At 40.1% G+C, this 24,341-nt stretch overlaps 1 protein-coding gene across 4 annotated transcripts; it reads left to right on the forward strand.

The window, feature by feature from the left end:
* The first annotated feature begins 1,245 nt into the window (after positions 1–1,245).
* LOC122642948 (ABSCISIC ACID-INSENSITIVE 5-like protein 2) lies at positions 1,246–20,563 on the forward strand. 4 transcript variants are annotated; one of them, XM_043836565.1, is made up of 4 exons: positions 1,246–1,398; positions 2,257–3,102; positions 3,201–3,272; positions 20,209–20,563. In XM_043836565.1, exons 1-4 carry the CDS (start codon positions 1,354–1,356, stop codon positions 20,281–20,283), a joined length of 1,038 nt encoding a protein of 345 aa, XP_043692500.1. In that variant the 5' UTR covers positions 1,246–1,353; the 3' UTR covers positions 20,284–20,563. The 4 variants fall into 4 exon arrangements, with proteins under 4 accessions (XP_043692500.1, XP_043692502.1, XP_043692501.1 ...); XM_043836567.1 differs by having other exon boundaries at positions 1,248–1,398; positions 2,223–3,102; XM_043836566.1 differs by having other exon boundaries at positions 1,258–1,398; positions 2,170–3,102.
* The last annotated feature ends 3,778 nt before the right edge of the window (positions 20,564–24,341 follow it).

Consider the following 24,341-nt stretch of genomic DNA (forward strand, 5'->3'; position numbering starts at 1 on the left):
TAGAATATTGGGCCATCCATCCTTCCTCCTATTGTTTCCACAAGGAATCTTTTGGTTGGCTCCGCTGCAGTATCGAAAGCCATCTCAATTGACAGCAGTTGATGATCGCCTTCTTGTTCTACAAATGCATACAATCAATAGTTCATGTCCTGTTCATCTCGGTTCTATGATCCACTCAGACTACACTTTACTCAGTAAGCCCTGCAATATCGGCTTCCTTTCGAGTGGTTACTGGACAAGAGATGGTCAACTAACCACAAAAATTGGCACCTCAGTCCATAGAGGCACAATGGTTTAAACTTAAATGGTCAAATATACTTTGCTTGGTCTTTAATCAGTAATTGAGATTCGACCTAGCCAATCAAAGAGAGTTCTCCTAATCACAATATCACTCTAAAGAAAGGCATTAACAAAACCGAGCCTCCTTATCCAATGGATTCACTACAATCTCGCTTGCTTCGTTCATGTTTTCCACCACACGAAGTTGGTAAGGATATTTTTTTTTAACGAGAAAAAAAAGAGTTTATATTAACATAAAAATAGAAGAGTTTGTACAATATTATCCGTGAGCCTCAAAAGTTTCATATAATTTGATACATATGTTCCCAAAAAAGTAAGAAGGAAAAGTTATCGAAGTTGGTAAGAATATATTTGATGCCTTTGATTACAAGTCTAGCTCAACTCAGATCCCTAATTTATTTTTAACCCTACTCAAGACATGGTTCCAAATATTCCTTCTCCCATGCGTTTAACACCTAATTTATGGATGATCATATCTTGAATAGCAGCAGAAGTAGCTTTACTAAACAAGACACCAATCAATGAGTTGAATCAGTATTGAAGCCATTTTTTTTTAAAAATCATATAAGTTTCTACAATGATTATCATAGAAATATCCCAAATTCTAAAATCATATTTTTTTGGTAACAAAAGGGACTTATTCTGATAAAGTACAAAATGGTATAAATGTTTTCTTTTTTTGGTAAACAAAACGGTATAAGCATACAATCCAACGTTAATAAGAGAAACATATTGTGAATTGAACCCTAAAGAAACGGGATTAAACAGTAGTAATACAATAGTAATAGTAACTGTAAACGGCTGTAGCCTGCGGGTAGTGGGTACGGCTCTTCTCTTAGGTATCTCAAGGAAGACAAGACGTAAGTCCACTGACCACTTACAATGGAGATGGGTCCATGCAGAAGACTTACCCCTATAAATATACAGGTCAGTTTGTTGATGACCTTTTTCTTCTGCTTTTCAATTTATTTATAATGAAAAATGGGAACTTGGGTTTTGGGTTCCATCTCGTTTGTCCCACTGCAAATTTGTTCATTCCATGTATAACGACTGATGAAGAATTGGGGTTTTTCAGATTCAGATCGGATCCTACTGCATGTAAGTACAGTGGGTCGTTTTATTTTGTCGGTCAAAACAAGTGTGGATTCTCTTGCATTCTTTGAGAAATAGTTTTCGGGGTAGAATTTGATGGTTGTACATTAGAAGGATTCTTCAGATATTTATTTGTGGGCTCTATTTTGCAGAATTGTTTCTGGGTTTTCTGTGTTTTTACTGGAAATGCCTTTGATATTTGTATGATGTAAGATGCGATGAAGCCTCATTTCTGGGTTTTGGGTTCCTGTGAGTTTTGATAGAAGTATTTATGTTTCTTTGTGTGTTTTTTGTATTTGATCTGGGTCGGATTTTGTTTGGTTCAGAGGTGTTTTCTGATTCGATTTATTTTGGGAAAAATGGGATCTTCTTTCCTATTTTATATATGTTTGCACCGGAAGTGTTGATAATATGTTCTATTTTCATTTCAAATGTGAAGTTGGGGGTTGGAGTCAACGTCTTCAAAGGATAGGTCAATAGTGGTTAATAACGGCTTTTGTTTTTCTTATTCGACAGTGGAAAATCTTTTAACCCGTTTTATAATCTTGTGCTTGAGTGACATCCCTTTTTCAAAAATTTCAGTGTAGATATGACTGAAGACCGAACACTCTTAGCACATTTAGGGGTTTGTGTGGATTAATGTGTTTGAAGTAATTACTGGTCTTTTCGGTCTTGTGTGTTTTCTGGCTTGATTGAAAATTTTTGGTGGTTGTATTTAGGCAGTTCAGGTGGATCTGTTAACAGTAGGAATCTAAACTTGCCTGTTGTGGATTCTAGGGTTTCTAGGGTTTTTGCAACAGGGTTTTTAGTTTTGTGGTATGGAATGGTAGTTTTAGGGTGACTGTTCTTTGAATGGGGATTCAGACAATGGGGTCTCAAGGTGGTGGTGGTGGGCAGCAGTTGTCTCGTCAAAGCTCGTTCTACAATCTGACTCTAGATGAGGTTCAGAACCATTTTGGGGACTTGGGGAAACCACTGAGTAGCATGAACTTGGATGAGCTTCTCAAGAATGTGTGGACTGCTGAGGCTAACCAGACCATGGGAATGGACACTGAGAATGCTGCCTCTGCTGGACAACTTGCTTCGGCTTCGTCTCTGCAGCGTCAGGCGAGCCTGACATTAAGTAGGGCTCTGAGCAAGAAGACTGTTGATGAAGTTTGGAGAGATATCCAACAAGGGCAGACGAAGAATAGTGAAGAGAAGAAAGCCCAGGAGAGCCAACCCACTTTGGGTGAGATGACATTGGAAGACTTCTTGGTGAAAGCAGGTGTTGTTGCTGAAGCTTCTACTGAAAAACCGAATGCTGTGCCTGCCACAGGGGCTGATTTGATGGCAGTGTCCCCACAAAGTTTCCCACAACAGGCCCAATGGTTGCAGTACCCACTCAGTTCAGTGCAGCAGCAACAACAGCAACAGCAGCAGCAACAGCCACAGCCTCAACATCCACAGAAAAATATGATGGGGATTTATATGCCTACACGCCCAGTTCCGCAGCCTCTTACTGTGAGTGCAAGCCCTCTTTTGGATGTGGGGTATCCTGACAGCCAAATGGCAATATCATCCCCTTTGATGGGCACATTATCAGATACACAGACACCGGGGCGGAAACGGGTTGCCCCAGGAGATGTCATGGAGAAGACTGTTGAGAGAAGGCAGAAGAGAATGATCAAGAATAGGGAGTCTGCTGCCAGATCACGGGCTAGGAAGCAGGTGAGTCTGCAGCTCTATGTTGGTTCTAGAAGTTAATTGCAATGCTGGTTTTTCTTTGTTTTGATAATGACCTCAAAGTTACATTTGGCAACGGATAGGCATACACTAATGAACTGGAGAACAAAGTTTCACGTCTGGAAGAGGAGAACGAAAGGCTTAAGAAACAGAAAGTATGTTTCTGTCAGCTTTTTCCATGCACTTGTTCCCCCCCCCCTCTCCTTTACTGGAGGCCTATTATTTTTTGCCCTTTGTTTTCCAGATTATACATGATGATGCAGTTAAGTTTATGACTTGTTCTGTTTTAGTTTCAGTTTTTCGCCTTTTATCTTCCAGATTATAGATTATGATGCAGTTAAGTTATGACTTGTTCTGTATTAGTTTCAGTCAAAGGGGTGTTGGGACTTGTTATACTAAAGTATGGGAAAAGTAAAAAGAACAGGTTGCCTATCTGGCTTCTGACTGGGAACAGGAGTGCAGAAATTTGTTGGATGTCTTGATTCCGAATGGCTTCTGTTTTGTATGATTGATAGCCATATGCATCACACCCAACACATTGTTCAGGCATTAAGTTGTTTTGAGTATGGATTCTGCAGGCATTCATTTTGATAAAAAACATTGTGTATGAGAGGAGGGAAGTGTTTGTTTGGCTGGGGGGGGGGGGATTCGGGTTAGTTTGGTGCTTCTTCATGCTGAAGCCTAAAGGTGCCACATCAACTCAAGTTTTTTAATGGTGTGATGTAGAAGCAATTCCTTGGACCGGCCCAAATGCGTTGGGGAATCCATGTGAAGATGAACCGGGTCCAATTGGGTTTTTGGGTTTAGTAGGATATCTTAGTTTATTTATTAAAATTTTATTATTTGGGTTTATCTGTAATTGGGTTGATTACTATTGATGGACTCCTAGATAGGGTTGAACTAGAGAGAGCGTGTAGCTGGTTTTCAAAGTCTTTTTAGAGCTTTATTAGGAATTTATTTATGAGTCCTAGTTAGAGTTAAGGTTAATTTCAGTTTTAGATTACTATTACGAGACTTTTATTTTCTTTGAAAAATAGATTGTGATCATGCAAGATTCAGAATTTGGAACGATGGTTTTGAATAGTTTTGTTACCAGAATGATACAAATCAGGTTGTGAGACCTCTTCTCCCTTCTCTCTTCTTCTCTCCAATCCTTGTTGATCTGTTGTTTTCTTCTCTCCTTGTTCTTTTATCTTTATTTCTGCCTTTTCCTATTCTGTTTCATTCCTTGGTCCTGCCGTGGGCGACACTTGCAGCTCTATATATAATCTATGAACTCCCTTAATAATGGTTCTTTCAGCCTAAGATTTTAGGTGTTAGGTGTCCACCCTAGTGCAATCCATACCCAAAAGCTTCCCTTGCTCTGAAATTCGAACCTTTGAAGAAACCTGCAACTGAGAAGTTCGCCAGTTCTGATTTCAGGGATTAAATACTCCTTGTTTAGTTGATTTCTGCGATTAGTTCTTGCTGGAATCAATAGAACATGGTGTGGCGACGCTTCGTCTGAAGTTTTAGACTGGATCGAGAAGAGTTGCTATCTCCTTAGTATTACACTGTTTTCTGTCCCTGGATGAAGTCACAAGGTTGAAGGCAACCTAAAATCAGATTGTGGGTTGTTACAGACCCTTATTTTTGTTTTTGTTTTTTTTTTCCGAAGGTACCTTTCCTTCTTTATTTCCCCGTTGTCCACATTTTACATATCCTTCCAAGTATATCCCTATTTAATAAATCAATCCCCTTTTATGTCCTTTTTTCTTTTATTACTTTTAATCCTTTTAGATTCTGCTTTATTACAAGTTTGTTATCTTTCTTTAAAAACTTGAGATTATTTACAAAATTGCCTTATCATCCCAGTATTTGAGTTTTAATTGTTTGAGTGGGCCCATAAGTGGTCCAAGTCGGGTTTTGAAACCCTGGATCCGCGTCATGGTGCCTCACTGATTTAGTTAGGATAGATTGATTTACATATTTTTTGCACTGGGAATTATTATGAAATATTGTTTCTTTGATGAAGAAAAGGCTGTTCCTTCCTATTGAATTCATTGCACTTTTAGCTTAGTTGTTTAGATATGGTATACATGATAATAAGTTGGATGTGTTTTTGTTATATCAACAATAAGAATATTATTTCAACTTTTCCCTGTATGATGCTAATACATCTCAGTAATTAATCAAATCTTTGGTACTGATTGTAGACATGACTGTACTTTAATGTGACCCTTATCCCGGCTATTTGTGGTTGGCTGGTCTATGTTGATGTCTTTCATGATTGTAATAAATTTCCTCTCTCTGAGGCATCATGTGGAGGCAGTTCTTCTGATCCAAAGCTTTCTTGTGACATGCCCCCAATTTCACCAGCATTTGTTGTTTCCGTCTGAGAGATATTAATGCAACCTAGGGTTCCAAAACCCTAAATTTGGTCGCTATGGACCCCTTTTGTGTAATAAACAGAATATGAACAGAATAGTAATTAAAGTAAAGAAGGAACAAATCTGTAATTTCAGAGGAGATAGGGTAAAAACAGAAACAAGTTAAGGGAATATGGGCTTTTCTGGAATTTTATAAAGACAGGATAAAATAAAACAAAAATCAGAAAGAAGGGAGTTTTCAGTAATTTGTGTAAGTACTGGCCTTACATGCAAATAAGAAGACTCAATTCTTCTACCTCATGACACAGATATTAGAGGGAGAAAATGACATTAAGCTGTTACCTCAAGGGTGGAGCTGTAACTTGTTAGAAACAGTGGAAATAGAGCTGAAACTTTGAGAGCAGCATCACCCGCCCTGGTGGATAGATTCAGCCCGGAAGATAACACTCTAATGGAGGATGGGATGGTGCGATGGATAGTTGTAGGGCAAAACCAGAAAACAGAGCAGGTTATGTAATCGGCATATAAACCGATGTAATAATTCATAAGAAAGACGTAATCTAAGAGGACTAAACAAATAAGGCTCAGTTATGAAATTTGGTACCAATCCGATCAGAAGGTAATCAGATGTGGAGGTTTTAGGCTTGCTAAAAGTTGTCAGGAAAACAGGGTACCACCAGTAAGGAGAGAAAACAGATAAGAAGAAAATTGAAAGAAAAGAAGAAGACTAAAGAAGGACAAAGAACGAAAGGAAAAGGAATTGGGAAAACCTACTTGAGGAAAGAAGGGATTAGGGAAGATGAGAGGGAACCACAAGCATTGATAAACTCTAGTAATCGGTCACGTAGGATGGCAGCTCAATGACGATAACCAACTTCAATAGTCAATTTGTTCCAATCTACCTTTTGATTGAAGGATTACATCCACGTATAAAGAAGAAGAAAAAATATTCCATAACTGAAACAACTCTATCTCCTATGACCCTTATCTTTGGCTAAAGTGGAAGAAAATATTAATATGTTGCAATATGGTGTGGCTGTAGTGTTGTCATTGTTGTCGACACTTCTATACACTCCTGAGGTGATGGGTGGATTGCCGTGGTTGGAGTAGGTCTGTTGTGAAGAAAAGGCCAAGTTTCAGCAAAAGGGAGAAATGCGGCACCTGCCCAGATTCAACATCGAAAGCATAAAGTTCGACATTGAAAGAAGGATATTTGACGCCAAACCCATGTCCGTCGAATCACTTGATGTCGAGTGGATATTTTTTTTGTCGAATGGCATGATGACAAACTCAACATTCAGCACTCTCTGTTCGACATCAAAAGAGGGTTCAACACCAAGTGAAATGAGGTCGACAGTCATTCAATGTCGAAGGAGTGTCGAAGCCTGATGTATCCGTGTCGACATGCATGACTGGCAAACTCGACCCTCAATAGTTTCTGTTTGACACTTAAAGAGGGTTGTCGATGGTGAGGCCATGTTGGTCGATGCTCGCTCGACGTTAAGTTATTTCGCATGTCGAGCTCGACACTCATGGGCCCTTTGTCTTCAAGTCACTTAGATTATTTAAGTGGGTAGTTGTTATTCAAAAAATAGAGAAGAAAATCCCCACTCGAGAGAAAGACAAGAGATTAACTCCAAAGGAGAAGACACCCTAGAGCACAACCTTCAAGGCCTTTATTGGAGCTACCTACCATCCAAAAGAAGGTTTCCTCGTATTTTTTGCGAAGACAATCAAGGGTTTAGAAGAAAAGTGGAGAAAAGCTTTCTACAAATCCAGGGTTTTTGAAGAGGGCTTAAGGAAGAGTTCCATGCATTTGTCTACACCATGTGAAGTCTTTCTCGTGCTGAGGAGGAGTTTAGAAGTAGGAGAAAAGAAGATGCAAGGTTTATTGTGACTAGACTCTCTATTTGCATTTTCCCTTCCGTAAGTGTTAAAGACTGTAGGCAAGGTATTTGTCAAAAGCCTAGTCAAATTTTGGGCTTATATTGGGCATTTTGTGTTTGCCATTTTATTATATGCATTGTAACAATCAAATGGGTGATAGGGGATTGGGTGCTACAAGAACCTAGAGGTTGGTGCTCCTTGCGGTGGGTGCCACTAAAAGTGTATACTGCATTATACCTAGGATGGATTTGGGTTGTAGCCGAAGAAGTCATTTGCACCGTGGACATAGTCACACTGGTGAACCACGTATACCCTGTGTTGTGATTGCCTCTCTTGTGGTTTGCTTTGTCTTGTCTTTATATTCTGTCTATGGTGTGTGGAATGTATGTGGATGATTCAAATGCTAAGAATGCAATCATGAGTGGCTAGTTGACAATGAACTTTTAAAATTTATGGGCTGCAAGACCTCGAAGGAAATATGGGACAAGTTCAGAAGCATCCATGAGGCAATGCCAAGATTAAGAAGGCAAGCTTCAGTCTCACCGGGGTCAGTTTGAGAGCCTGAAGATGAATGAGGAGGTGAACATTGAAGGCTATATATTGAGAATTAATGAGGCAGTGAATGCTATCACTAGGCTTGGAGAAGAAATCAAGGACCCAGTGATAGTGAGGAAGGTACTCAGATCTCTACCCCCTAGATTTGATTCCATGGTCTCCACCATTGAAGAGGCAAAGGACTTGGACGTGGTCAGTATGGATGAAATGCATGGCTCCTTAACTGCATAGGAGATTAGAATTGGCAGAACAAAATCGACTGATAAAGAAGCAGCATTCAAGGCTCAACAAATCAGAAAGCAAAGCAAGAGACGGAGGATGAGAGCAGTGATGATGAGATGGAAGCAATCTTTGTCAGAAAACTGAACAGAGACAAAGGAAAGTACAAGGGAAAGTTACCCTTCAAGTGCTTCAACCATGGAGGTGTGGTAATTGCTTCAAGTAATATCGTTGGTCATAAAAATTCCACTTGCAAGTTCAATGTGAGGCCAAGCACCTTTGCAAGCAGAAACTCATTCTCACCCTTGATGGCATATAGCAAAGGAGTGTAGAACTGTGTTTCCATCTATGCCACCCCAAGTGAGAAGACAGAACAGATAGAGCCTCAGAACTAAGCCTCAAAGGAAAAAAAAGTAGAAATCAATTCAGAATATCAATGTCAAGTAGAGGGTTTGGAAGGAGAAGACAGAACAGAAACTAATGTAGTCCTAGATAGCATGGGATCCTACTAGGAGCCAGGTGGACAGAAGTTCTGAAACTGCTAGCCGATTGGGACAGATTGGGGTATTTTAGGTCAGATCTAGGGGGTTATACTTGGGAGAATGTAGTTGGGTTTTATTTGGTAAAACTAGGCAGGTTTTAAGGGTTTTAATGAACTAAGTTTGATTAAGTTTGAATGAGATTTTAAATTTCAGAAAATTTAGGTTTAGGGTTTCAGGTTTTGGAAATGAAGGGAATGATTAGATCTAGGGTTTAGAGGGGGAATTAGGTCAAGGGGTTCTGGTCGAGTGATATTGGCAGTGAGAGGGTGGTTCGAGTGTATTATGGTGTGATTTTGATGGTTGGTTAGGTCTAGGCTGGTTTAAGGGCTTTAGGGCTTTATTAGTGTTTAAGGGAAATTAGGGTTGCAATAGTGGAATGGGGCAGGGGCTGCTGTCGAGTGTAGGGATGATGGTAATGGAGTTGTGGCTGAAATTAGGTTGAAGTTAATGGAGGGAATTAGGTTTTATGGACAGTAGACGAAGCTAGGGTTTAGGGGATCAATTGGGGAATGTAGGTCTAGGTTAGAGGATGAGAAGAAGAAGGGTTATTTGCAGAATTCTGTAAATAACTTACTTGTAATGGAAGAACTTCAATGGCAGCAACCTGTAGACAGTTTTGAAGAACCTCCCGATCTACAAGATGCAAGGAGTCGTAGGAGATCCACCTACCATTCCACCTTGATATGACTCACAAGGTTGTCTTGATATGACTCACAAGACTCACTCTCAAAGGAGATAACCAGCAGCAACAATGGCAGCAGCAAAGAGATCGAATTTTCAAAGTCTAAATTGTGGGGGAGCCTCCCATGTTTTCATTAATAAATAATATGGCCCAAGGCCCAGTCCTATTACAAATCTAAAAGCTCTTCCTCTAAAAATCGTGGAGGGGTGGGGGACAAAACATAGCTTTAAAACAATTACTTAAAAGATGCTCTAAGAGCCAATAGGATTAAAACAAAACTAGCCAATAGAAAAGAGTCACTTATATTGGACCATTGGTTGGACCGGTTCAATTTAAGAGCTCAAAAAAAAAAAAACTAAGTATAAAATGAACCAAAGCTAAAATAAACTAAGTATAAAACTAAACTAAGGCTCCAACTATGGCCCTATGGTTAGGGCAGCTTGTCTTCCTTGCGGATGCTTGGATCTGCATCAACTCTCCCCGTCTTAAAAACATTCATCTCCGACGAATGGGTGAACTTCTTGCATCATCTGCAGGATTCCAAGTGCTGTCCCGGCTTGAAGAAATCTGACCTCGAACTTTATAGTGATGAGGGCGAAACAACATGTGATTAGTAGCTTTAACACTTCCCAGATAGAATTCTGGTGAGGCAGGAACATTAGGAATAAAGTCTTCTAGTCGTGGAACCTTCTCTTTAAAGAACCAAGGTGGCATCACAAACTCTATATGGTCTATCTCTATAGGGTCTTCTAATAGCCTTCTCATCGAGCTCTACCTCTTCAAGAACAGCATCTTGAATGTCATTGCCTTCTTGTGGAATGCTCTCAACCACCTCTTCATCTTCTGCCACTTCATCCATCAAGACTTGAGTAATAACATGAACACCTCGAACATCACCACCCAAATCGTCATAGTACCTAGCTAAGTCATCATCATCGGATGGGGGATAAGCAGATAAACCATGTTCATCATTATCATCAGAGGTTTCCTCTGCCTTTGCAGCCACATTAACAAGTTTATGCTTTTGTGGGGCACTCCCTAGCATAGTGTCCAATCTCATTGCAGTGGAAACACTTGTGAGGATTACTATTGTCCATGGGGGCTTTAACCTTGTGATCAGCATGTGGAGGAGCTATAGGGCGAGAAGAACTACCAACAGAGTAACCTGATCGAGTAGGACCAGCAACAGAATTTCCAGCTTGAGTGTGACGATTGGTAGTAGACTTGAATGCTGGAAAAGTTTTGTTGGTGTCTTCAGTAGAGGAATCAAATCGTCTATTTCCAGCCAATAATTCTTTAGCCTTCAATGCCTTCTCAAAACAATCCTATACATCTCTGATATCAGCTACTCCAATACCTCTGACAATATCAGCCCTCAATCCCAATCGAAACCGAGATAACATCTAGGCAGTACTCTCTCTCGTGCCAGTGCGAGAAGATAGAGCATCGAACCTTTGCATGTACTTAGATACAGTCATAGTCCCTTGGCGTAGAGAGTTGAATTGATCTTGTACCTGTGCTCTGTAATGCCTGGGCAGATATTTCCCCCTCAAATCATATCTCATATCAGCCCATGTAGTGGGTGCAAGGCCATCAAGCTCCATGTCCCTTTCTACAGTTCTCCACCATTCTCTGGCAAGGCCAACCAACTTGGTACGTGCCAATCTCATCTTCCTGTCTTCAGGCAAGTCATACTAGTCAAAGTAATCATCAAGGGCAGCAAGCCAATCATAAAATGCCCTAGGATCATGGTTCCCATCGAACTCCTTTAACTCGAGCTTCACCTTCTGAGTGTCATACCTTTGATTGGAAACTTCATCTGTAAAATAGGACCTCATGTATTGTTCAAAATTATGCCTCCTAGGCTCTTCTCTGTTTCTGTTCCTATCTTCTCTGGGCCCATCTCTGTCATTTCTGTCATATCTATGTCTGTCTCTGTGATCTCTGTATCTTTCCCTGTGATCTCTGGAGTGCTCTGTGATCTCTGGAGTGATCTTTGTGACCTCTGGAATTGTCTCTGTGAACTCTGGATTGATCTATGTGATCTCTGGAGTGATCTCTGTGATCCCTTTCTCTTCCCAGAGTTCCATGTAATTCTGAATCCACTTGATATCTATCTTCTAATAGAGGACTATTACTGTCCCTATTAGGAGTGTTTCTCTACTCTTCCAATCTTGTCACTTTGTCATTCAATTTCTGCAGCATCTCTATTATAACAGCCATAGGATCAGGTGGGGGTGGTAGTGCTGGATCCACAATTGGGTTGCCATGTTCATCCATGGCTTTGATACCAATTAAGGTAGTCCTAGATAGGATAGGATCCCACTAGGAGCCAGGTGAACAGAAGTTCTGAAACTGCTAGCCGATTGGGACAGATTGGGGTAGTTTAGGTCAGATCTAGGGTTATACTTGGGAGAATGGAGTCGGGTTTTATTTGGTAAAACTAGTCAGGTTTTAAGGGTTTTAATGAACTAAGTTTGATTAGGTTTGAATGAGATTTTAAATTTCAGAAAATTTAGGTTTAGGGTTTCAGGTTTTGGAAATGAAGGGAATGATGAGATCTAGGGTTTAGAGGGGGAATTAGGTCAAGGGGTTCTGGTCGAGTGATATTGGCAGTGAGAGGGTGGTTCGAGTGTATTATGGTGTGATTTTGATGGTGGGTTAGGTCTAGATTGGTTTAAGGGCTTTAGGGCTTTATTAGGGTTTAAGGGAAATTAGGGTTGCAATAGTGGAATGGGGCAGGGGCTGCTGTTGAGTGTAGGGATAATGGTAAGGGAGCTGTGGATGAACTTAGGTTGAAGTTAATGGAGGGAATTAGGTTTTATGGACAGTAGACGAAGCTAGGGTTTAGGGGATCGATTGGGGAATGTAGGTCTAGGTTAGAGGATGAGAAGAAGGGTTATTTGCAGAATTCTGTAAATGACTTACTTGTAATGGAAGAACTTCAATGGCAGCAACCTTGTAGACAGTTTGGAAGAAGAACCTCCCGATCTACATGATGCAAAGAGTCATAGGAGATCCACCTACCCTTCCACCTTGATATGACTCACAAGGTTGTCTTGATATGACTCACAAGACTCACTCTCAAAGGAGATAACCAGCAGCAACAATGGCAGCAGCAAAGAGATCGAATTTTCAAAGTCTAAATTGTGGGGGAGCCTCCCACGCTTTCATTAATAAATAATATGGCCAAAGGCACAATCCTATTACAAATCTAAAAGCTCTCCCTCTAAAAATCGTGGAGGGGTTTGGGACAAAACATAGCTTTAAAACAATTACTTAAAAGATGCTCTAAGAGCCAATAGGATTAAAACAAAACTAGCCAATAGAAAAGAGTCACTTAAATTGGACCATTGGTTGGACCGGTTCAATTTAAGAGCTCAAAAAAAAAACTAAGTATAGAATGAACCAAAGCTAAAAGAAACTACGTATAAAACTAAACTAAGGCTCCAACTATGGCCCTATGGTTAGGGTCGCTTGTTTTCCTTGCGGATGCTTGGATCTGCATCAGAAACTAGTGACAGTTCTCTAGTTGCATAGATGGCATTCAAGGCACAAGAAGACCTTCTCTCTAGATTCTTCAGTGGTTGCTCAAGTCACATGACTGTTGGCAAGAGGGGAGGTTTGAGAAACTTGAGGGAGGTTTAGTGATGTTTGGCAACAATGATGGTGCCAAGATTGTTGGGAAGGGTACAGTCAAGCCGAACAATAGGAAAGTAAAGTCCAATGATGTTATACATGTGACCGGACTAAAGCACAACTTGTCAAGGTCCTAAATCTTGGTTTCGAGGCTGGTTGGCCGAAACTGATATTTCCCAAGTTTCAACCGAAACCTGGTAGTTTCTAGGCAAAACTTGACATGTCATGGGCTGGTTAAAACTTGGTCGAAACTAGTCAAAATTGGTATTTTTGGGTTGAAACTACCGAAAGGCTAGGAGCCTGGGAGGATGCCATAGAGGAACTACTAGCCAGAGAAGTCTTTTAGCAAGCCACAGGCTAGTGGTTCCTCTATGGCATCCTCCCGCCGAAGCTGCCGAACCAAGAAATAAAACAGTGCAAGGATAGGGCAGAAGAAGAAGAATAAAGGAAGGGGAAAGAGGAATCGTACCTGAGATACAGAAGCATAAATATGAAACAAGAATAGGAGGAGGATGAAAGCACTGCCTTACCAACAGGAAGTCACACAAAGCTTCTCAATTTCACCATCGTGAAGAACCAACCAATATCAAAATCTCATTCCATTTATTCTCCATCATTGGTTACACATAAATGTAAAGGAAAAAAAACACGTTTATTCAAACTCTAAATCTGTGGTAGAGTTTGAAACAAACTCCTCCTCTACCCACTACACGCTAACAAGAGAAGAAAGATTTATTGGCTGGTTTAGTTTAGTTGTTATTTACTTAAGTTTCTATTTTTATTCACATGGTTACTGTTCACATAAACTTAGTGTGGGTCCCATTGAAGATAGCAAGAGAAGAAAGATTTGTTGGCTGGTTTAGTTTAGTTGCTGTTTACTTGAGTTTCTATTTTTATGTTAGTTTCTTTTTTACAGTTTTTATTGGCAGCCAGGCAACCTCCCCATGATATCGGGAGTTGCTAATTTTGTAATGACTATGTTAAAGCATTATAAATAAAGAGAACGGGCATGATTTGAGTTTAAGAGAAAAAAAAAAAAGGGCTTTATGCCAGTTTGCTGTTTGATTCAGCTGCTGTGAGAGACTGGGTGAGATGCCCTTGTGGAGATAGGTGGGATACCTTCTTTACTGTAGGTGAGATACCTACATATCTTTCTTCTGTCCCCTTCTTTCCCTTCTTCTCTATTTTCTGTTTTGTTTTTTGTTTCTATTTTATTGTTCTGTGGGTTAACCTACACCTGAGAGACATTCGAAGTTTCTATTACCAGTGCTGGAGTTGTTGGAGATCAGTCCATTGAGTCCCGTTGAATTAAGACTTGAATATCCCAGTTTCACCCCTTGCGGCTCCTTGTTATTGAAGGATTCTGCAGAGATTTTCGAGTGGCGATAACTCTTGATCCAGCCAGCCAATACAGTCCAGGTTTTGTCAATACAATACCCTCATTGAATCTTTCCTTCGGTGGTAAATTGAATCCAATCCATTGGTCAGGTTTGATTATATATGTGAGTTTCTAAATCTGAATTTAACCTTCTAATTCTGAGGCCTATTGATATCTCAGTATCCAACCATTGATCTTGGTTGAAATTTTGAAGGAGTGTTCCAACCATAAGCCCCTTCCTTCAATTGGAACAACAGTTCCATCCAAGCAACCTAGTTGCTATTTCTGGTTATTTGGCTTGTTGCATACCCTTCTTTTCCATCTTCTCTGTCGTTTCACTATTACTAAGTTTCATTGGAGAGTATTAAGACCATCTAAGGAGGTTCTAGCAGGGCTGTTATAACTTTTTACTGGTGCCTTCATTCCCATTTGATATTCTGAAGATTGGAGGCAGGAGCAGACCTGCGGCACCTTTTGTTCTGTGTTTCTGGAGAGCAATATTCAGCGATGAATTCTTACTCAACCAACCAGTAGAGTACTTCCAGGTTTTGTACCTTGATCCTTACTGTAGGTTGGGACATCGGTACCCTACTCCTACATTATATGAAGGGCGCCTCTCTGATTTGGCCAACAACCCAAAGGCTTATGATTATATTTTTAGGGAGTTGGATGCAACTGAATCACGAATTGCTCGATTGGATAAACGACTGGTTGGAATGCAGTGAAGTATGGGCATTCCAGAATCATGTATAGCACCTCCTTGGGAAGAAAAGAGACCCCTTTGCAAAGCGAAAGAACTTGAAGTTAAGGTCAATGTTGCAGAAATTCCAGCCATGGTTCAAGAACTCAGTCGGAAACTACCAGTTTCGACCGAGATATCTCAGTTTCACAAGAAACCGAGACGAAACTGAGGCTCGATACCAACTTGTGCATGGTTTCGACCTGTTTCGACCGAAACATGGTTGGACCAAGGCTTTAAAAGACTCAAACTTGATCGAAACTTGCTCATTTTGAGCAGTTTCAACCAAGAGACAGTGGATTTCGCAGGTTTCGACAGCAGGGACCAAATTCTGCCCCAAAACTCTACTTTTTGGCCTCAATTCAACATCTAACTTAGATTTCTTGCATCCACCACTTCAATCAACCTTTCTATACACTCATTTGGAGCTTGAAGCTTCAAGGTAATAATGTTTTTTTTTCTTCCCAAATTCAAATTTTTTTGTACAATATACTACAATACACGGTAGAATTCTTTCAAAACTTTATTTGTTTGCAAGAATGGCCTGATCTACAACTCTACAGAGTCGGATTATTTTTTGTGCAGTTCAATTAATATTTTATTTTAAAAAGCATTTTTCCACAACATATTTTTGGAAAAAGTATGGGTTATATATAATGGATGGACACCTATTTAATATATGTTGGACATCGTCGGCCGATCTACGGTGTGACGGTGTCGAAATTTTTTTACTATTGTTATTTTTTCCAGTAGTTTATCTATAAGTTGATTTAGTGTTTATAATAAGCCTAGCGTACACTGTATAAGATCATTCAGCATACACTAGCAAACTTGGGTAACAACCACAGGTACCATTTTGAGTATATTTTTAATGATACTACTTAATGGATTATGTTCAAAATGTCAAAAATAGCCTGCTCAGGAAAAACCAGGGCAAAGAACAACTGTTTGGCCCTCAAAACTATGGTATAGAGTTGGCTGAGAAAAAGCACCAGGTTTCGACCTGGTTTCGGTCGAAACCTGGGAAATCTCCATTTCCTGGCTGGTCGAAACCGGCCTCGAAACCGAGATTTCGAATCTTGATTCCAGCAATTTGTGATGCCAAGGAAGAGCCAGTTCCTATTGTCGAAGCTTACGCCGAAGAGTTTGAAGCAGTGGATGATGAGGAACTTGGCACTACAGTTGAAGAAACAACTGAGGTGACTATGGACCACCAAGAAGAAGAACCCTGAGAGCTTGAGATTGTAGTGGAGTTTGAAGAGGTGGAGGTCACACAATGGAAGAAGACTCTGTGGATACAGCAATCAAGTACATGTCTGATATTGAAGTTGAACACATAGAATTTGTTGTTTCACCAGAATACTTCAGAGATCGGACTCCTTGCCTTCAAGACTTCATTCCTAATGTCAAGGAGCTACCATAATTCTGCTATGGGTTTAAACGAAATGTACATTAGCATTACACAAAGCTTATCCCTATACTTAATAAAACACGAGGTTGAGTTTCTTTTAAGTGGGGGGAGAGTTGATGTAGATCAAAGCATGAAGGAGAAGAGGACCCTTGATCAAGATCTTCCCAAAAGGAACAAAGCCCTTGATCTCTGAATGGCATATAATGCCATGAATGTCAAAATAATAAATGGAAGATCAATTTGATTACCGACATTTAAGCACTATACAATGTCCACCTGGAGTGTCAAAACATCGTCTTGGTGCCCACTCCTAGGCAGTATATTGTACCCCACAATTGTGCTTAGAAACCTCTATCGGTTTCTTAGACTCATCAGCTTTACTTTATGATCATGCTCATATTTTTTGCAGATGGACTCATAGACCTCAGACTTGTCTGCCACTTCCCCATTCTGATCATTAGGGTAGAAAAATACCCCACGTCCTTCGCAGGACAATTCCAAAACTCACCAAGTTATGCTGCACTGAAGAATATTTCAACTCCTTTCACATAGCTCTGAATATACTCTTTGCCATAATCTATGGTTATGGACAAGTTGCAAAAGAACAGTCTAACTAGCCTAGGATAACATAACTCTGGGATTTCTAGAATTGACTCCCATCCTAGGGCATGAAGCAAATCCTCAATCTCATAGTCCACCAAGTGGGTTTTATTAACGTACCTTCCTTGAGAGATTTTTCAGTTCTCATAGAACTCCTAGAGTTCTTGAGTCTTAGCCTCTTAGGTCCAGCATATATAGCATTGTCATAATCTTTTCTTCCTTTCTTCTCTTTTCTGGGGTTTCCAGAGCTAGACCCTACAACGTGATTTCTTTTTTCAGTCTTTGGTGCCATAGATAGTGACTTTCAGTGAATAGGAGAATGGCAGGATCCTTTGGAGATTTGCTCAAGGGGATGCAAGGTTGGATGGAGAAATGAAGAGCCCCGGTCGTCCTGAAGAGAAAAAAACAACAGTAAAAGTGAAAAAAAGTCATGGGCCCTGGTGATTTAAACCCGCTGCGATGGTCGACCATTGATATGGTCCGGTTGACCGCTTATTCTAGCAGGCGGGCCCTGTGGAAACTGTACTAAAATAGAATGAAAAATACAATCCTAAACTAACATACTCAAATATTTAAACAAAAACATCTAAAGCATGCTCAAGATGAATGGCTAACAAGACATCATAAGATGATTGCTTAAGCCAAGAAATTCAAATGTCTGAAAATATCTGATTTAGTAAAATGAAGCATTTCAAAGGTGCATAGCATGGTCTATGTGAGTGATTCAATATTGTGAGTTCAACACCAATGCTACAAAGGCATTACTAGTAAGGTATTGTAAGCATGTATGCAAATATGGTGGTTCACATAGAATGACCAACTAATGAGCATATTGAAGAAACTAAAACGAGCTAATTTGCAAACTAAGTGATAAAACACCGAAAACAAAAACATCACAGAACTTCAACCATTGAAGTACATGCACTTGTGATGACTCAGGACGAGGCCATCACATCATGATTGCCACGATAATTTTCTAAACATGCTTGAGGAGTCCAAAGTCATTTGTCTGAAAATATGAACTACGAAGCATTCTTATAGCTCATGGTATGATCTAATAAAAAAATGAGACCAATGCGGTAGATATTACTAGCATCAAAGGTTTGGCAAATGTAGCTTCTATCAGAAAAAATTATACTCCAGATGCAGCACACTCCCCCAATTTGAAAGATTCCATGGGCCTTTACCATATTTTTTTTCTTGAGTGCCGTTACACCATACTTTGGGCATTGAAACTGAAATTTTGAAACCAAAAGGAATTGATTACTAGAGATTTATTCTGACCAGATAAAAGTGCCTGTCTTAAGCTATCCTTTTTTCTAGGGTCATTCATCCCTTCTTGGAATATGTCCCCATTGTTTGATACATGCAAAGAGGATGTGGTCAATCGTAATTGTCCACCAAATAAGTGACCTTTTCGATTGACCATTTGTTTGATACTTTAGCTTGCATCAACTGTATCCTGCATCCTGCCTGTATCCACTTTATGTCTTCTCCTAGCGACTCCAGTTGATGGAGTTTAAAAATTTTCCATAAGGGAAAAAGAAAAAGAAATTTTCTGCCCACATGCTTGGGATCTATTGGGATAAAAGTTTCAACCACAGCAGTTGGCTGCCTAAGCCGCATGACATAATAGGGCATCATTGAAACATTGATAATTAATGTACACTTTGTGGTTGAAGTTGTGAATGTCCTCGTTTATATCCATGAGTACTCGAGGTAACATTGAATCCGCTTGAAATTTGTCTTAATTCTGACCATGGATTCTCAGGATGTTGTAGCTTAGGTAAAGTAAGTGTGCTACCAGTCTAATGCAAATATGAAATTGATGTCTTCATGTGATCCAACTTAGAGCTTTGACTATGATTACAACTATTTTTTGGGACTTTGTTTCCTCATCTGTCTGCTGAGTAAGTCCTGTTCATGTTCATTTTGTGACATTTGGGTAACCTAATCAGTTTTCCTACTAAACGGATCTGGTTTACTCATCCCCTATCTGTAGATACGAATGGTTGTAGAATGCTACTATTGTTCTTTTCCTCCCTCCTTTTCCTTTCTCTTTGGCAAGTGAGAACCTATGAGGAGACACATGCAATGGTTACTTGGTTCTAGTGGGGCATCATTGAAACATAGTCAATAAACATGAATTCACTCCGGTTGAAGTTGTGAATTTTTGTGTTTATATCCATGAGTAAATGAGGCAATATTGGATTGGTTTCAAAATTTGTCTGACTATGGATTCCCAAGATGTAGCTTTGGTAAAAGTGCAGCACTAGTTCAACAAAAATATGAATTTGATGACTGCATGCAATCCAAATCAGAGCTTCAGCTCTTATTGCTATTATTTTTTGACTTTGCTTCTGCATCTTTCTGCTGAGGAAGTCCCGTACTTGTCCATTTTGTGGCATGCTTTTGCTGTGCAATGCTGTATTCAATTGTATGGTGAGGCATTTCCTGATTATAACTTGTTTTAGGCTATTGTCAACCTGAACTGAATGAACTGCATTTTATAAAGAGATGCAAGTCACAATCAGTCTGGGTCTATAACTCAATTTGAGATAAATGCTTTTTGTGCTGTAATTTATTGGGAGATATCATCTCATCTTCACCTGATATTGCCTCTCATCTTTAGCCTAATGAATAATAAAAACACCTCATGTAAGTCTTGTTCAGTGCTTCCAATTTTATGTTCTGTGTCTGCTGTGTGTTTCCGACTCCAAACTCACCCCTCCCAGGACCCCACATAGGCTGAACCAGCACTGGGTAATGGCCCTTTTTTTTGGTCTGCTGTGTGTTTCCGAAATGGAATGAATCTTATTGCTGCACCTCCTGACAGCATTTTTATGTTTTAAAGCAGTGTAGAACAATAGTAATCTCTTTTCACAGTTATCTCCATCTGATGTCGAACAATAAATTCCTCAAGAGTACATTATACCTTAAGACTACATTGATGATGAATGCAGGAAGTCCTTGTTGGGTTGTGGAATGGAAGAATGAAGTTTTCTTTTGCTCTGCTTTCTCTGTTTCCTGGAAGCCCTTATAAATCAATCTTTGCCATCTTTATTTGCAGGAACTGGAGAAGATGTTGCCATCTGCACCACCTCCTGAACCAAAGTATCAACTTCGAAGGACAAGCTCTTTCTGACTATTGTGTGTTCATATGAAAGTTTTGAAGAGTTGTTATGGGGTACATTTCCTTGGATTTTTCATTAAAAGTGTTCGATAACCCTTGTTTCTCAACCTCAAGACATGTTGGGGCTATCCTTGTTTGTGGCAAGGGCCTTGGAACTTTTCTTCTCAGAGGTGCTTGTTGGTTCTGCTGCTGCTGTTGTTGTTTCTCTTGGCTTTTCCCTACCTTGAGGTGTAGGGTGTATGTACATTAATTAATAACTTAAAAAAGAGTTTTACCTTTGTTGGTTGCAGTATTAGGATTTGATGTATCCCGTTGTTACCTTCCTTTTTCCTTGTACTTACTACCAATATTCTAGAAAAAAAAAAAGGCTGTCAGGTGTAATATAATTTATGTTAATCAGTCATGTAGCCCCTGCACCAGCATGGTAGCCAATGAAAGTGTGCACAAAGGCATTGGTTTGGATGCGATTTTTAATTTCATTGGGGCTGAACAGTCTTTTTCATGCTTAAAGGTATTGGTTTGTATCTAGTTAGGCATAGGAACTATGCTAATCACGCAACTGGTTAGCATTCTTTTTTCCTTTTTCCCTATAATTTATAACATGTGTATTGTTTATCATGGAATGTGAGCTTTGAGTTTCTGGTTTGCTACAACACCCAAATGGAGATGTGGGCAATAGGAGTGGTGGATCTTTATCCTCTCAAGTCCGCAGTGCACCTTAAAGTGCATCCGATGGTGGGCAGTGCATCTAGTCACCTTTAAAATCCGAGAACATGTTTTATCTCATAGTCACTGTCGGATGCTCAATGCATCGTATTTGAGAGGATAAAAATTCTAGGAGCGGTAGGAGACGAATCCGTAAATAGGGGGGTAGAGGAGAACATGTGGGGCCCATATTTATGTGCTTGGTGTGCAGTTTGAGTCACACATTTGTGAATTTTTTACCGTTCATTTTTTTTTTGGGGTACTAAAGCGATCATTTATTAGTGAGAGATGAGTGAAGGTGTCCAAATTACAAATATTAGACAACCAAGGAGTGGAGGATATTTGCCATTCTGTCCGATGCGCACAGGACAGGGCTCTCCGAGCCAAGGAGTTTGTAGTGTTGTTAGTCTCCCTGGGAATGAAGGAAAAGGAAATTGGTGAAACATAGGGAGACAAGGTAGTTAATATCGCCTAAAATATTTGAAACTTCTGTTGGCGGTGAGACATGGTTGCAGGACAGTAGCTGAATCATATCCCTATTGTCAGACTTAACCTCAATATTTAGGAGATCCTCTGAGATGCATTGGAGAAGACTTGCTCAAACTGCCACCGCTTCACCTTGAAGAACTGAGGAGAACAGTTGTGGATCAAAAATTGTTGCTATAGTGTTTCCATTAGAGTCCCTAATTATGAATCCAATTCCCCCTTTTCCATTTTTCAAAGAAGCATCTAAGTTTACCTTGAATTTAGGAGGGGGAGGAGGGGTCCAATGAACCTCTTTGCTGAGAGGAAGAGAGTTCTGTAGGCCTTGAGATTTAGCTTGGGACATGCTTGAATTCGTCGAACTCTTTCTCTGCTTGTTGGATGACCTCTACTGGAGTATGGAGAGCATTTGCCTTTGAAAATGAGATCATCGCGCTCTCCATATGTTCCAGCATACAAATGATGCCACCCCTGCGATTTCCTTCATATGATGCTTATCTGCATTTGTGAAAGTTTCTAACATAAGTATAATATGGAAAAGATGAGGACCATTTTGAGGAAGGATAAACACAAGTCTGGAAGCAAACCAAACTTCTCGGGTAAAATTGTAGTTCAGTAATACATGCATGATCTGTGGTTTCATTCCCTTGTCTACATCTTGGGCATGTGGAATCAATAAGGATTTGTCTCTGATTCAAAGTTGATGTTGTCGCTAGACCTCCGACACAGGTCCATAAAAAATTTTGAACTTTGGGGAGGGTGTTACAACTCCAAATTTTCCTCGTACTTCATGTGGAACAAGGGAGTGTGAGGCTAGATTTGATGTAGATGCAAAATTCCTCTCTTTTCCATCTCTCACATTACTTAGGAAGTGATAATCTGATTTCACCGAATAAATCCCATTTTTTGATCCTCTTCAAACTGGAAAATCTTGCCTTGGAAATAGATCCAACTTGATGTTTTTGGTTGCTGCAATGTCCTCTGGATGGAATAATTCAATCAAGCAGTCATCTCTCCAAGTCCTATTTTCACTGTCAAGAAGCTCCGAGACAAAGGTTCTTTGTTGTTGCTTGAAGTTGGGATATTGAACCTTGAAATTTGGATTATCTGGGATCCAATTATCTTCCCATATCCGAATGAGGTCTCCAGTTCCAATTATCCACAAAAGACCAGCTGAGATGACTTTGCGGCCCTCCAAGATGCTTCTCCACTCCCATGAGGGGGAAGATCCTAACTTTGCTGAGAGAAAGTTTGAGTTAGGATAATAGACCTGCTTAATAAACGTTGCCCAATTTGAATTAGGATCCTTCCTTAAGCGCCATGCCAACTTCCACAATAATGCTTGATTGTGAAGGAGTCATCTCGAAAGCCTAATCCACCTTTTTGCTTTGAATTACAAAGGCATCTCCATGAGATCCAAGGGATATGATGCTTATCATCCTTGCCTCCCCAAAAAATTTTTGAAGTTACTTGGCGGATTTTTGGAAGATGTGAAGCTGGTAGTTTGTAATGGGACGCAACATATGTGTTCATAGAGAGAGCAACAGACTTGATCAACACCTCTTTCCCAACTTTTGATAATAATTGTTGTTTCTACCCTTGCATTCTACTTTCAGTTTTCTCATTTATCTCCCTGAATAGATCCCTCTTTGACATGCCAAATAGAGTAGGAAGGCCCAGGTATTTCCTCGGAACTGGCCCATATGGAATGTGAAGAATACGAGAAAACCATCGTCTGAACTTTGGGAGGGGGGGTATTAGGGTTGTAGGTAATACAAGATTTGTAGAGATTTATACTCTGCCCATTGGCTTGACAATAGATGTCCAAGCATGCTTTGAGTAGGGGTGCAAGTTTGGCCATGTCGGCCCGAACCCGACCTGGCCCGCCCTGATCCCAAATAGGGCCTAAGCTAAAATACCTGTCCCTGAGGGCGGGTCAGGGCTGGAAATTTTTTACCCTGAGTCAGGGTCGGGTTGGGCCAGGGTTGAGGCCTCGGGCTGAGCCCGACCCGACCTAGCCCAACCCTATTTAAAGTTATACTATAAAATACATATTTGTTAGAAGTATGTTTGGATGGGTAAAAGGGTCCAAAACCCCTCTTAGAACTAGCGTCAGAATTCTAGCGCTAGTTCCAATAGGGCTCTCTCTTTTACCCCTTATGTTACTGTTTTACCCCTAATTTGGATGCCTAAATAATGATATTTCCTGGCCTCTCTTAGTCACTTCCTCTCATTCTCTTCTCTTCTCCTTCTCTTTCTTTTCTCTTTTTCTATTTACATGGTATCAGAGTTGTTATGATCAAAGAGGGCAACCTTCCACTTCTTCTTTCAGTTACTTTCTTATTTCCTAATCTAAAGGAAGAAGGTGGTACAGTCTCCATCGAGTTTTGAAGACCCTCTAGGGACCTATGCTACTGTAGGGGGTATTTTTACCCCATCTTATGAAGCCTTGAAGGTGTTTGAAGGAATGCTGCAATGATTTAGAGACATCGACTCCTATTCCAGATCAGGTTCAATGCTCTTTGTGATGTTATAGGGTTGTTTCGGATATATTCCTGAATGTTTTTTGTGTTCTTTTAGTGGTCGATGCTCTTTGTATTGTTGGGTTAGTTCTTTTGGAATGTCTTGGCCTAGATATTGAGCTTTTCATTTCTTTCATGGACTGTTTGTTGACTATTCTGTTGTGGTTAAGCTACTGTTATGTTGTCGGACAGCTCCTATTGAGCTGGTTTGCTGTTTGAAGGGCCCTTATATGTGGGTTTTAAGTGGATTGCTATTGATATCTATTTGAGCTGCTGGTTTGAGCTCCAGTTTGCTGTCTATTTTAGCTACTGGTTTGTTGTATGCACTTGTTTGAGTTGGTTTAAGTGCTGTTGAGTGCT

The sequence above is a fragment of the Telopea speciosissima genome, chromosome 10, assembly GCF_018873765.1.
Source record: "Telopea speciosissima isolate NSW1024214 ecotype Mountain lineage chromosome 10, Tspe_v1, whole genome shotgun sequence".
NCBI classification, from domain to species: Eukaryota; Viridiplantae; Streptophyta; class Magnoliopsida; order Proteales; family Proteaceae; genus Telopea; species Telopea speciosissima.

Coding starts and splice junctions, on each gene's coding strand:
- LOC122642948 (XM_043836565.1), top strand. CDS start 1,354: ATGAAGAATTGGGGTTTTTCAGATTCAGATCGGATCCTACTGCAT. Junction 1,399..2,256: donor CAGATCGGATCCTACTGCAT/GTAAGTACAGTG, acceptor ATGGGGATTCAG/ACAATGGGGTCTCAAGGTGG. Junction 3,103..3,200: donor GATCACGGGCTAGGAAGCAG/GTGAGTCTGCAG, acceptor GGCAACGGATAG/GCATACACTAATGAACTGGA.